This window comes from Dama dama, chromosome 20, assembly GCF_033118175.1.
Source record: "Dama dama isolate Ldn47 chromosome 20, ASM3311817v1, whole genome shotgun sequence".
In the NCBI taxonomy this organism is placed as follows: Eukaryota; Metazoa; Chordata; class Mammalia; order Artiodactyla; family Cervidae; genus Dama; species Dama dama.
In genome coordinates, this window is record NC_083700.1 from 92,130,748 (window position 1) to 92,144,294 (window position 13,547).

The 13,547-nt window shown below is 37.4% G+C and overlaps 1 protein-coding gene across 1 annotated transcript in view; it reads right to left on the reverse strand.

Moving 5' to 3' along the window:
- Positions 1–9,812: 9,812 nt before the first annotated feature.
- C20H1orf185 (chromosome 20 C1orf185 homolog) overlaps positions 9,813–13,547 on the reverse strand; it is a 36,634-nt gene continuing 32,899 nt past the window's right edge. The window contains exons 4-5 of the mRNA XM_061119751.1: positions 13,347–13,383; positions 9,813–11,752 (exon numbers count right to left, since the gene is read on the reverse strand). Coding sequence (XP_060975734.1) covers positions 11,358–11,752; positions 13,347–13,383 — 432 coding nt within the window. The 3' untranslated portion in view covers positions 9,813–11,357. The remainder of the gene's footprint in view (positions 11,753–13,346; positions 13,384–13,547) is intronic.

The window sequence follows — 13,547 nt, forward strand, 5'->3', positions numbered from 1 at the left end:
TCCTTCATTATGTTTATTCTTAAATATTTTATTGCTTTTAATGTGACGGTAAGTAGGACTGCTTTCTTAATGTCTCTTGCAGACAGTTTATTTTTAGCATATCAAAGTGTGAGTGATTTTTCTATGTTTGTTTCGTATTTTGCAACTTTACTGAATCTGTTTATTAGTTCTAATGGGTTTTTTTTTTTTTTTTTTTGGTAACTATTGATTTTTTATGGTTTTCTATATATGATATCTTTTTTTTTTGCCTAATTTGTCTGGCCAGGACTTCTAGTCCTGTGTTAAATAAAAATGGTGAGAGTGGGCATCCTTGTGTTATTCCTGATCAAACAGTAAAAAATTTCAGTTTTTCACCACTGAGTATGATGTAAGCTGTGTACTTGTCATATATGGCCTTTATTATGTTGAGGTACATTCACTCAGTACTCACTTTGATGACAGTTTTTATCATGAATGGATGTTGAATTTTATCAAATGCTTTTTCTGCATCTATTGAGGTGATCATATGACTTTTAGTGTTCATTTTGCTAATATGATATATCATACTTACTGATTTGTGAATACTGAAACATCTTTGCATCCCCAGAATAAATCCCACTTGATTATGATTTATGATTATTCTAATGTATTGTTGAATTTGGTTGGCTAATACTTTGCTGAGGATTTTTGCATCTATGTGCATCAGGGATGTTGGTCTGTAACTTTTTTTTCTTGTAGTATTCTTGTCTGGCTTTGGTATAAGGGTGATGCTGGCCTTGCAGGTGGAGTTTTGAAGTGTTCCATCTACTTAAATTTTTTGGAAGAGTTTGAGAAGGACTGGCATTAATTCTTCTGTAAATGGTTGGTACAATTCACCAGGTACACCATCTAGTCCTGGACTTTTCTATTTTGGAAAGATTTTTGATCTTTTTACCAGTTTTATCTTTTTACCAGTTTTAGGTCTATTCATACTTTCTGTTTTTTCATGAGTCAGTTTTTTAAAAAATTAAATAAAATTTTATTTCATTTAAAAATTTTTTATTGAGGTACAAGTTGATTTATAATACTATTATACTAGTTTCAGATGTACAACATAGTGATTCACAATTTTTATCTCTTCAGAGTTGGCAGGTTATCTTTCTAGGAATTTATCTGTTTCTGTTAGGTTGTCCAATTTATTGGCATAAAATTGTTCATAATGATCTCTTATGGTCCTTTGTATTTCTGCAGTATCAGTTGTAATGCCTTCTCTTTCATTTCTGATTTGTTTGAGTCTCTTTTTCCTTAGTCATACTGAAAGCTTGTCAATTTTGTTTGTTTTTTCTTAAAAACAGCTTAGTTTCATTGATTTTTTCTTTCTCTCTCTCTCTCTCTTTTTTTTTTTTTGGTCTGTATCCTTTTTCTACTCTGATCCTTGTTATTTTCTTTTTTCTGCTAAATTTGACCTTTGTTTGTTGTTCTTTTCTAGTTCCTTGAGGTATAAAATTATATAGCTGGAATAAACTATATATTCCTGTGATGAGGGATGGATAATTGCAAATGACTTTTCTTTGAATTCACAGATTTTTTTCCTTCTGCTTGATTATGTATATCGTTCATGCTATCACAATTTTTATTTTATTCATTGTAGTTTTAGCTGCAGAATTTTAAAAAAATAATTTATTTTGTTTGTTGAACCATTTTCATGTACTGTTTTCCTGATTTCATTGTCTGTCTTCTCTTGCAGCTCACTGTGTCTTTAAAACGATTATTTTGAGGGACCTCCCTGGCGGTCCAGTGGTTAAGACTGTGGTTTCACTGCAGGGGGCACAAGTTTGATCCTTGGCTGGGAATTCAGTTTCCACATGCCATGCAGTGTGGCCAAAAGTAATACTAATAAGAATTTTGAATTCTTTGCTAGGCAATCTGTTGATCTCCATTTCTTTGGGATTGGTTACTAGAAAATTATTGTGTTCCTTTGATGGTGATTCACAATATTTCTTTGATTTTTTTTTTTTTTATTATTTCTTAAAATCTTGCACTGCTGTATTCACAGTTGAAGAAGTCATCTCTTCCGTTATTTACTGACTGACTTCAGCAGAGAGTACCTTCATCTGTTAGTACAGCTAAGAAATTCTGAGATTTTTAATTCTATGGATATGCTCAATCTATACCCTGCACTTCCTCTTAAGGAGGAATTCTAAAAATTGTATGCCTTTTCTTAATCCTGCAAAGACAGACTGGACTGGGTGCTGAGAGCCCCCTGCCTCCCTCCCCTTAGCACTACCCTGAAACACTGAAGTTTATGAACCCTTTTCCCAGTCCCACAGAGTTGGGATGACTTTCTGTGCTTGTTTACTAGCCATCTGCAAGGGCTAGCTCTCACTGTCCATAGAAGCTCATGCTGGGAGCCAGCCTGGGGAGGTTGTAGGTATGGCGGAGATGCACAGAGTTGAGAGTTCTCATGATCCAGCTAGGGTAAGGCATTCCCAGTGTCTCATGATGGGCCTTTTTGATAGAATCCACAGATCAGCTGGTAGAAAGAACAGTGAAGCTGTTAGTTGTGTCCCTTTGATATAAGCACATCAAAGAGACACAATGGTGTCCCTGTGCTCCCAGCCTCCCCCAGTTGCACAGTCTTGCAGATCACTTCAGTAAACTGAGTTGGATGAGAAAGGAAAGCATCTCGTGGTCAGCATCCTGCACGGCTGGGAGAAGCAGGTACTCATTCACATGCTCTCTTCTTCTCCTGTGGGCAAAATCACAGGCTGTGGGGTTCTCCTCACACCAAGCCCTGCTACCTTGAGGGAGAGGTGATATGGGCAAAGTGAAACTCTTTATCCTGCCATTTTCAAAATATTTATTCTCAGATTTTTCTTTGGTGGTATTTTGGAACTCCTACACTGGATTCCTGGACTTCCACAAAAGTGCCTTCATCTATTCAGTTCAGTTCCAGTTCAGTTCAGTCGCTCAGTCGTGTCCGACTCTTTGCAACCCCATGAATCGCAGCACGCCAGGCCTCCCTGTCCATCACCAACTCCTGGAGTTTATTCAAACTCATATCCATCGAGTCAGTGATGCCATCCAGCCATCTTATCCTCTGTCGTCCCCTTCTCCTCCTGCCCCCAATTCCTCCCAGCATCAGGGTTTTTCCAATGAGTCAACTCTTCACATGAGGTGGCCAAAGTATCGGAGTTTCAGCTTCAGCTTCAGTCCTTCCAATGAACACCCAGGACTGATTTTCTTTAAGATTGACTGGTTTGATCTCCTTGCAGTCCAAGGGACTTGCAAGAATCTTCTCCAACACCACATCTATTGGTGACTGCTAAAATGGATGTGGAACACCAAATCTGCATATAAATGCCCCAGCAATTCGGGGCTCAATATTCTTAAAATTTTATTTTATTTAAAATTTTTCCAGTTTTATTGAGATGTAATTGACAATATTAGTTTAAGGTATACAACACAATGATTTCAGTGCAAAATGGTTGCCACAAGTATAATTAAAGTTCATCACCAAAGTGCTACAATTTTTTTTCTTGTGATGAGAACTTTATTCTCTTAGCAACACTCAAATGTGTAATACAGTATTGTTAACTAAAAACACCATGGTGTATATTATATCCCAGAACTTATCTGTCTTATGAACGGAAATTTGTACCTTTTGACCATCTCCACCCCTTACTCCAAGTCTCTGGCAACCAGTCATCTGTCCTCTGTTTCTTTGAGTTTTGTTTTTTGAAATTCCACATGTAAGTGAGACTATACAATATTTGTTTTTCTCTGATTTCTCTTAGCATGATGCCCATCAAGTTCATCAATGTCACAAACGGCAAGATGTTCACTACATAGTCCTATACACTATTCCATTGTCTATATATGCCACATTTTCCTTATCCATTCCTCTACTGATGAAACTTGTTTCTGTGTCTTAGCTATTGTAATTAATGCTACAATGAACATGAAGATAAAAATGCCTCTTTGAGATAGCTTTTCATTTCCTTTGGATATGATCCAGAATTGCTGGTCCATATGGTAGTTCTATTTTAAATTCTTTGAGGAATCTCCATACTGTTCTCCATAATGGCTGCACCAATTTACATTCCCTCCAACAGTGCACAAGTGTTCCTTTTTCTCCACATCCTTGCTAACACTTATTATGTTTGTCTTGATAACAACCATTCTAATAGGTGTGATGTAACATCTCATTGTGGTTTTGATTTGAATTTCTCTGATGATTAGTGATGCTGAGCAACTTTCCATGTGCTTGTTGGCCATCTGTATGTCTTTGGGAAAATGTATCTTCGGTCCTCTGCCATGTAACATGAATTGTTACATAGGTGATAATCCAAGGTGTCCAGGGACAAAACAAGAGCTGAAAGAGCCAAGCAGACACTTCAGCTGTTGTCTACCACAGTGCAGATAGATTTAACCTATAAAAGCTAACTTGATTTGAATGAGACAAAAAGCTCTAGCTAGATAAATAGCTTGAATCTCTACAATATAGAGTTGTGGTTCCTCAACTACATCCCAGATTTAAGCTTTTTCTCAGACCCAGAGCCCTTCGGATAAAAGATGGTTTTGAGGAAGGACCCCGCTGCTCTGCTGAAAATTCACACTGTGAATCTTTCTCCTAGGCTTCCCCCAAATAAGTACCACCATTTGCCAGTGTGATGGTGCACTGGGCTAAGGGAAATAACCAAATTTTTAAAATGTAGACAGCAGTTGTGAATTGATACTAATTACTGGAGTTTTAAAATGTCACAGTAGTTCACTAGTCAAATAGGGGTTTATGGAGGTCAGGTCACTAATGTAGTTATGGTTTGGGTCCATCTCAACAGGTCCAGTGAATTCCAAAACCAATCCATGGTTTTCTCTCCAGTTGCAGAAAGCATAATTGGAATAGACATACTTAACAAATGACAAAATCTCCATGTAGGCTCTCTAACCTATGGAATGAGAGTTATTATGGTAGCAAAAACCAAATGCAAGGCACTGTGTTTCTCCCTACCAAAATAAGAAACCAAAAGCAAAACCACATAGAAAGATGAGAAAGATTAATGTTGCTTGAAGGATGCAGGGATGGTGATTCTTATCTTCCTTCAGCTTGCTTCTCTGGCTTGTGCAGAAGACAAATAGCTTCTAGAAGATGAAAGAGGATTGTTCCAAATGATTTATTCAGATAGACCTCTAATTGAAGCTGTTGTTCATGTGTTGCTTCATTGCTGGAAAAAAATCAATACTTTCCCTGTATCTGCTATTCCCCTGACAAATACTCCCCCGCCTTTATTCCTGTTAGTATGAACCACAAGATGCAGTTTTATTTCATTTGGAAGGATCAGCACTATACCCTCACTGTTCCACCCAAGGGTTATATTGTTTTTCTAACTCTCCGTCATAATCTAGTCCAAATTGGTCTTGATCTTCTTTGTTACACATGAATGGACACCACAGGATATTTGTGGTATCATGCTGATTGTCCATGGTGAATAAGAATTAGTAACTATTCTAGATATTTGATAAGATATATGCATATCAGAAGGTGAAAATAAATTCCACAAAATACAAGGGCTTGTTGTCTCAGTAAATTCTAAGCATCCAGTGGTCTGGAGCATGTCCAGATGGAAATGGACAAGATGCTTCAAGTTGGAAAAATAGTTGCTGCATCTGACTTCTCCAAGCACTAAGAGGTACAATGGATACCAGAGGCAACTCTGACTCACCGAGTTAACTTGAAAGAGTTCCAGTTCTGAGTATTGCCCCAAAGAATAGAAGGCTCTGCAACAGGTCCAGGTTACCAAGTTAGTTGTTCTTCCCCTTGGGCCATATGGCCCAGCAGATCTATGCTATTTGAAGCATCTATCAGATAGGAAGCTGTATGGAGATTTCAGCAGGCAAATAAGGTTAATCAGGGTTTATAGGATTCCAAACAAAGCTATGTTATCGCCTGCCAATAAATATTCGCCTTTTGGAAACAACACCTCTCTTGCCATTAGACTAGTAGAGACTTAATATGTGACCATGGCCACCAAGCTTGAACTGGTTCACCTTGAACTGGTGAAATGAGCTGCTCACCATGAACTGGATGTTGTCTGGTTCACTAACAGATAAAGTTAGCCATACAGATCTGTGGTAGATCTAAAATGGCATTAAGACATGTAAAACTGAATTTGAGTAGATTCTGAAGGCACAAAGAAATTGTATGAGGAAATGGTTAATATTCTTGGGGCTCTGATTTCTGCTACGTGGTCTTCTCTCAACTTTTGTATCTATGAGATCAAGTGGAGTTCAGTTCAGTTCAGTTCAGTCGCTCAGTTGTGTCCAACTCTTTGCGACCTCATGGATTGCAGCACGCCAGGCCTCCCTGTCCATCACCAACTCCCGGAGTTTACTCAAACTCATGTCCATCGAGTCGGTAATGCCATCCAGCCATCTCATCCTCTGTCGTCCCCTTCCCCTCCTGCCTCTAATTCCTCCCAGCATCAGGGTCTTTTCCAATGAGTCAACTCTTCGCATGAGGTGGCCAAAGTATTGGAGTTTCAGCTTCAGCATCAGTCCTTCCAGTGAACACCCAGGACTGTCACCAATTGACTGAGGAGGGAAATGCTTGACCCTGGTTCACAGATACTTCTGCATGATGAGCCAGCATAAGACAAAAATTCAGAGTTGGAGTACCATAGCCCCGCTCATGTATGACTCTGATGGTCAGGAGTGAAAGACAGTCTCAGTAGGCATAACTCTGAGCACTGACCTATTTTTATAGACTGGAAGAACTATACGTTCAGACGTATAGATTTCACTGACTCATTGGCAGTGGCTAATGATCTGGGGGGATGGCTGGGAACTTGTAAGGAGTACAATTAGAAAAGCACCAATAAGGAGTCAAGGAAGATACTTGTAGGTAAATTTCTCTGAATGGGCACAAAATGTGAAGATAATTGGAGGCCCTTGTAAATGCTTCCCAAAGGGCAATATCAGAAGATGCTAATAATCAAGTGGACAAGATGATCTGTTCCATGGATGTCAGTCAGCCTCTTCCAACAGTTACCCTTGTCTTTGCCCAATAGACTCATGGAGAAAATGGCCATGTTGAAAGGGATGAAAGTTACTTACGGGTTTAGGAATATGGACTTCCACTCACTAAGGCTGACATGACTACAGCCACTTCTGAGAGCCCCACTTGCAAAAAGCTGAGACTAACACTGGTTCCCCATTTCCTGGGAGGAGCATGTATCAGCCATCTAGTAACAGGTTAATTACACCAGACTACTTCTACCATGAGAAAATTATTACCTGTGTTCTCACTTGAATTTCACTTTAGATGTGGATTTGCCTTTCCAGACCACAGAGCTTCTTCCATTACCACTATTCCTGGACTTCAGGGTACCTGATTCACCATCATGGTATCTGAAAAGATTGCTTCTGACCAGAAAACAATTTTACTTAACATCAAATGAGGTGTGTCAGTAGGGTTGTGCTCATGGAATTAACTTTTCTTACCATTTTCCCTTTTACCCAAAGCATGAATCTGATAGAATCGTATGGGGGTTGGGGAGGGGACTTTTTGAAGACCCAGTTTTAGTGGCAACACTTTTCATGGCCCAGATAGATGTGTTCCACACCAAGATATAGTGAGATCTCTCTATCTCTTGGCCAGGATTCTCAGGTCCAAGAGAGAAAGGGTGTAAAAAGAGTGGCTCTTCTATTACTCCTGGTAATCCAGTGGCGAATATTTTATTTTGTCTCAGCAATGATCATGTGACAAATTACAAAAACGATGGCAGTAGTTACAGGCATTTCACTCCTACCTTGAAATGAATATATACTAGTTCTTTTTCTTTTCTTCCTCTATATTACTCCCCTAAGAACACATGTGAATGGTGGCTAACCTTGTATTTCATTATTTAGATTACAGAATTTCATTGCAGATCTGTCTCGCTAAAAGAGAAACATCACTCAAAAATGGACAAAATGACATGTGGGACTCTGTATCCTCCACTGGGGAGAGTCTAGGTGCATTGTTTGTTATAGGGAGTATCTTGCATCGTCTGATCTTGGAACATGAGAACACAATTGCTACTTCTTTATGCAGAAGTTTTAAATATTGTTAAAGTGTGTGTGCATGCATGCGAAATTACCTCAGTTGTGTCTGACTCTTTGGGACTCTAGCAAATGAATGCCAAATTGATGAGTGGACTGAGATAGTTTATACTCTCTTAACGCCTTACGCTATATTATGTTTCCCTGCATCCTTTCCCCTGTATACCTCTGGGTTAGAGTTGGCCAAGAAAGTAGTCTGTGCACTGTTTGGAGGGCAGACTTCAAGCAGAAGCCATTATTCCGTGAAGGCCACCATGTTTACATGTGGTATCAGCAGAGAGGACAGCGGGCTCCAAATTGTCCTCACTCTCATCTGCTGTGTTTCCAGTTCATTCCCCCAGTGTACAGCTTTTTTCCCTAACTGTTGACCCTGTTGACAAACAATGGCCCCAGGGTCATCACCAGATGGTTGACAAAATACTGTCAAGGCACTTGCTACTCAGAGGCACATCTTCCCCTAGGCATTCTCACAAGCCTTCCTTCTCCCTTCCCCAGGCTCCCTGTGGCAGCTGGACAAGGTGGCTTCTCAGATTATGTAACTGGTGACTTCTCTGATCCTCCAACTTCTCTCCTAAACCTTCACTTCCGCAGCTTCTTCTACAACTATTTAAGATACAGAGCTTAAAAATCTCCTTTCTCATACATGATAGTGGTTCACTTTTCCCTCATCAAAACTTGACTGGTGAAAACAGAAATAGTCCTGATGGACTTTGAGCCTGTTCCATCTGTTCTTGAGACCCAAGAAGAGATGTTCTTGTGGTTTCTGTATTTAGTCGCTTAACCATTATTTGAATTCTATTTACAAATAAAAATATTTTTCCTAAGCTAACCTATGTCGGTTTCCAGGTATTTGTGATTTAAAAATAAACTGTAACCAATACCCTATGGCAATGTTAATAACAGATCTCTTGTATTTCTGCATGCCTGTGAGCAGACACACAGAACGCCAAACTCTTTTCACCAGTGTATATGGAGCAAAACACTCTTAGAAGATATTGTGGCTTCCTATGGTACAAAGGGCAGGCATGCTTATTGCTCATTATAAAACACTTGCTTCCATTAATTCAGTGTTCTTTCCTGTTATGCAATCCACTGTGCAGTCATTATTTGGGCCTCTTTTCACTGCCTTGTGGGAACTGGGGCTCAAGAAATGAGGCAAAAATAATGATACTTTGGCTATTGCTATGAACAATAAACTGTCCTTTGTCACTGACCTAAAACATATGTGGGCTTCCCTGGTGGCTCAGATGGTAAAGAATCTGCCTGTAATGTAGGAGACCTGGGTTCGATCCCTGGGTTGGGAAGATCCCCTGGAGAAGGGAACGGCTACCTACTCCAGTATTCTGGCCTGGAAAATTCCATGGACTGTATAGTCCATAGGGTTGCAAAGAATTGGACACGACTGAGGAACTTTCACTTTAAAAGACATGCTGTAATTTCATATATACTGCTCATTACACTTTTCAAAGAGAACAAGGTATATACCTATGATACAAAGTAACACTTTAATAAACAAGCAAATGAATTAGGTTCTGAAGATATAAACTCAGTTTTTTCTATCACAACAGTGTGATAAGTGCTTTAAATGTATGGTTCTCTTTATTTCTCATTTGTAATGACAAGCATTTGGTTAGGATGCTTTCGTTACAGTAACAGAAACAAAACTCTACTTAATGCAAAAAGGATAATTTATTAAAGAATTATAAGGGTACCTCACCAAAGCTTAAAAAAAAAACAGTTAAAAACAGGCCTCAGTGATTGTGGCTATTAACAGAAATCAAATCTGCTAGCTTAAGCAAAAAGGGGAATTTATAATTAAGATATCAGGGTGCCTTACTAAGCCAAGGGCAGGATGCAAGAAGGGCTGGAATAAGGGAATGGAGCACTGTTAGAAAGCCAGGGATCACATTCTTCTGATCTCTCATCTCTGTTCTTCACTTTGCAAATACTTCACTGCTCTCTTACTGCAGATTTGCTGTCCTTTTCTTCCTAAACCACAGAATGGGACATGGCAACCCATAGCTCCCCAATTTATGTCTCCTCTATTCCAGAGACTAGTCAGAACAAGGCTAGAATCTGTCTCTAACCCCAAATTTCTAGGAAAGCTTTAGAGTCTTACCAAAATTAGAGATGACTTTCTTCTCTGGGATAGGCTACAGTAAGGTAAAAGTTGGTAGAAAACCAAGAAATAGAGACCAATTTTTTTTTTTTACCATTCTTTACAAACCTCTAACTGAAATGGCTTATTTTGATTTAGGAATGGGTGTAGAAAGATATATAGAGATATTTTCACAATCTAATCAACAGATACGATCAGATGCTTCAAAAGAGAGAGGTGTTCTAATCTTTTTAAATATCCTTTCTAGGAGGGAAGTGATGGGCCTGTATAAAGCTACTACCATATTTGAGACAAGTTTTCTTTCATTTGTGGTAATAGACATGATTTATCTCTTGGGAAGATATGCACAGGTCCCAGTATGAGTGTTTTAAGCACAAAAAGTAATGATATATTTCATTGTTTTTCCCAAGAGAAAGAAAAATTAGGGCCTAATTACATGAAGAGCATTTATGAGAAAGAAAGAAAAAAAGATTAATTGTGGGGTAGGTGTCAAAAATCCCTCGGAGCCATAAATTGAAATTTGACCAAGGGTTTCTCAGACTAGAGAGAAATTCTGGTTCATCCTAGCTTGAGTCAGGTGCTTATGAACATAACTGCTTATATCTTCATCATAGTGGGGTAAGGGTCAGAGGTTCATTCAGAGAAACAGATACAGGATAGGGCAAAGAAAATTATTCTCTGTATTCTTCAGTGTTCCAGGCTTCCCTAGAGGAACAAAGCTATATTGCTTATGAAAATCATGGCGTAATAAGATTTAAATGGTAGGTGATTGATGTATTTAAAAATCAGAATAGCTGATGGACGTATTCTGCCCAGTCTTACCCACACTGAAATAAAACTGAAAATGTCAGAAGTATAAAGAAATGCTGCAAATGTTTTATTTAAAATGTATTTGTGCTGAGGATTTCTTAAAGTATTTCTCCTATGTGTTAAAATACATTTGTATTATTTATTATATCCTTTGATGAGATACAAGGAGTTAAACTTAATGTTTATGATATCACTCTACTTCTTCCTGTAATTTTGTTTCTACAAATAATTGGAAAGGGAAGTACGACCACTCTATAGTAAAGAACAAAAGAAATAATATTAGCATGGACATGTTAAGAGACTCAGAAGCTGGTAATTCAGTTTTAACTTTACATGATTTCAGGGTACACAAAGTTTCAAAAGAAAAAAGTCATTCAGTATTATGTTGAAGGTTTTGTATTTCAACCTCTGTATTTCTTCGCGTAAATATTTCCTTAAGGTTATCATCTTTTTGATCATCACAAAGTGTCATATTTAGTACATTTTCAGTACATTGTTCTAATGGAATGGTTGTCAAGTATGAAAATACTTTTTCCATTAGAGGCTCCTCGAGAAAAGGCATCGGAGGGCTCTTTTTCATTTGAGAATCATCAGAATACCAGTCATCAGCTATTTCTACACTTTGGCTGTAATAAAAATCAGATGGTAATGTTGATAAGCTTAAGGTAACACTGCTGGGATTTGTTGCCGAGCTAGACTCTGAGGGGTCACAAATGACTTTTTTTGTTGCAAGGCAGAAATCATCTTTAGAATAACCATTATTTGCTGTAAAAAAAAAAAAAAACAAAAAAAAAAAACAGATTTACTATGAATATTACATATTCATGAGCCAAATCTTAATATAAGGATAATGTTACTTTCGAAAATTCAAACTCTTTTTAGGGTTTTTAGGAACAGAATAATGCAACAGTGAAAATTCTAAGTTGCTATCAACATCTACACAATGTTAAATATATAATGGGGAATCAGTAATGTTTTCATGATAAACCAGAGTAGAAAAATCTATTCTAAATAAAATCAACCTGTCTTAACAAGAGAAGATTCTAAACAGGCTAGAAAGCTCAGTTCTGGAATGTCCCTTAAAATCAGAAATGGCAGATAGTTTAACTATTTAGGGCTAAATTTTATAAACTTTGGCTCAGGAAACTCAAACAGAGGCTTTGTACCAACTATAGGGGTGGGATGCGAAGGGAGATGGGAGGGAGGTTCAAAAGGGAGGGGATGTATGTATACCTATGGCTGATTCATGTTGAGGTTTGACAGAAAACAAAATTCTGTAAAGCAATTATCTTTCAATTAAAAAAAAAAAGTAAGAGAAAAAAATAATAAATTTAAAAATGTTTCCTTAAGCAGATATACTGGGGCTTCCCTGTGGCTCAGATGGTAAAGAATCTGCCTGCAATATGGGAGACTCGGGTTTGATCCCTGGGTGGGGAAGATCCCCTGGAGAAGGGAATGGCTTTCCACTTCAGTATTCTTGCCTGGAGAATTCCATGGACAGAGGAGCTTGGAAGCCTACAATTCATGGGGTCAAAGCAGCTAAATTACAAAATGTTTGTCCACCATGGGATCAAACTGGCTTTATACCAATTAAAGTAAGAACTAAATCAGCATTCATATATAATGCCTTAGAATTTACACAGCAGTTTGATATACTTCCAAATCTCATTTATCCTTTCAATTATTACTAAAGGTAGTTATCAGCCCTACTTCACAAAAGATATTACTGAGACTGAGACTTAGAGAAATGAGTCACCAAAATCAGATACAAAACGGACTTTGTTCTAGATCTGTGTTACTCTAAATCCCATGCTTCTCCCATTACATTATTTATGCTGTACAGTTGCAAATAAAAATGTTAAGTTTTAGAAAACATCACATTTACAAAATATCCTAAACTATCTTTTATGATATTTTACAAAATTTTGATGTGAATATGTAACATTAATTTTAAAGCTGTTTTAAATACCTTATTACATTCTATATTCAGCATTTCTAAAATTATGTAGGAGAGTAAGGCTTTGAGGTACTAAGTCAATATCTAAAGGGTTACAAAATGCTCATGCCTTTTGACTCTCCATCATGTCTCTATGGCATTGACTCTGATACCTTTGGGTATAAATAAGAGGCAAAAAAAAAAAAATTAAAAATTCACATTTTAAGATAGGACACTGCAAATTTTGTTTTCTAAAAAAATGCTTATTAATATACTAATAAATAGATATTTCCCTTGAGTTTTCATGATTTTAAAAATATTTAGATATTTAGTATATATTTAAGATAGCCTCTTGATTCTTTAAAATGTGAATTGCTAAAAGTTCATTATGATTTATTCTAATAAACTGTTGAGAAAAAGTACCTTTTATACATGCTGTTTCCTTTTTTCTTTGCTCCTCCTATATAAAAAATATTATTTGTATTTTAAAAATTAATAGTTTTTAAAAATTACTTGATATATACTTATGTGATAATATATGTTAACATCATAATAAAATTTTGATAGAATCATGTTTTTTCCATGATATGAATTTACCTCACCAAACTATATTGACAGGAAAGA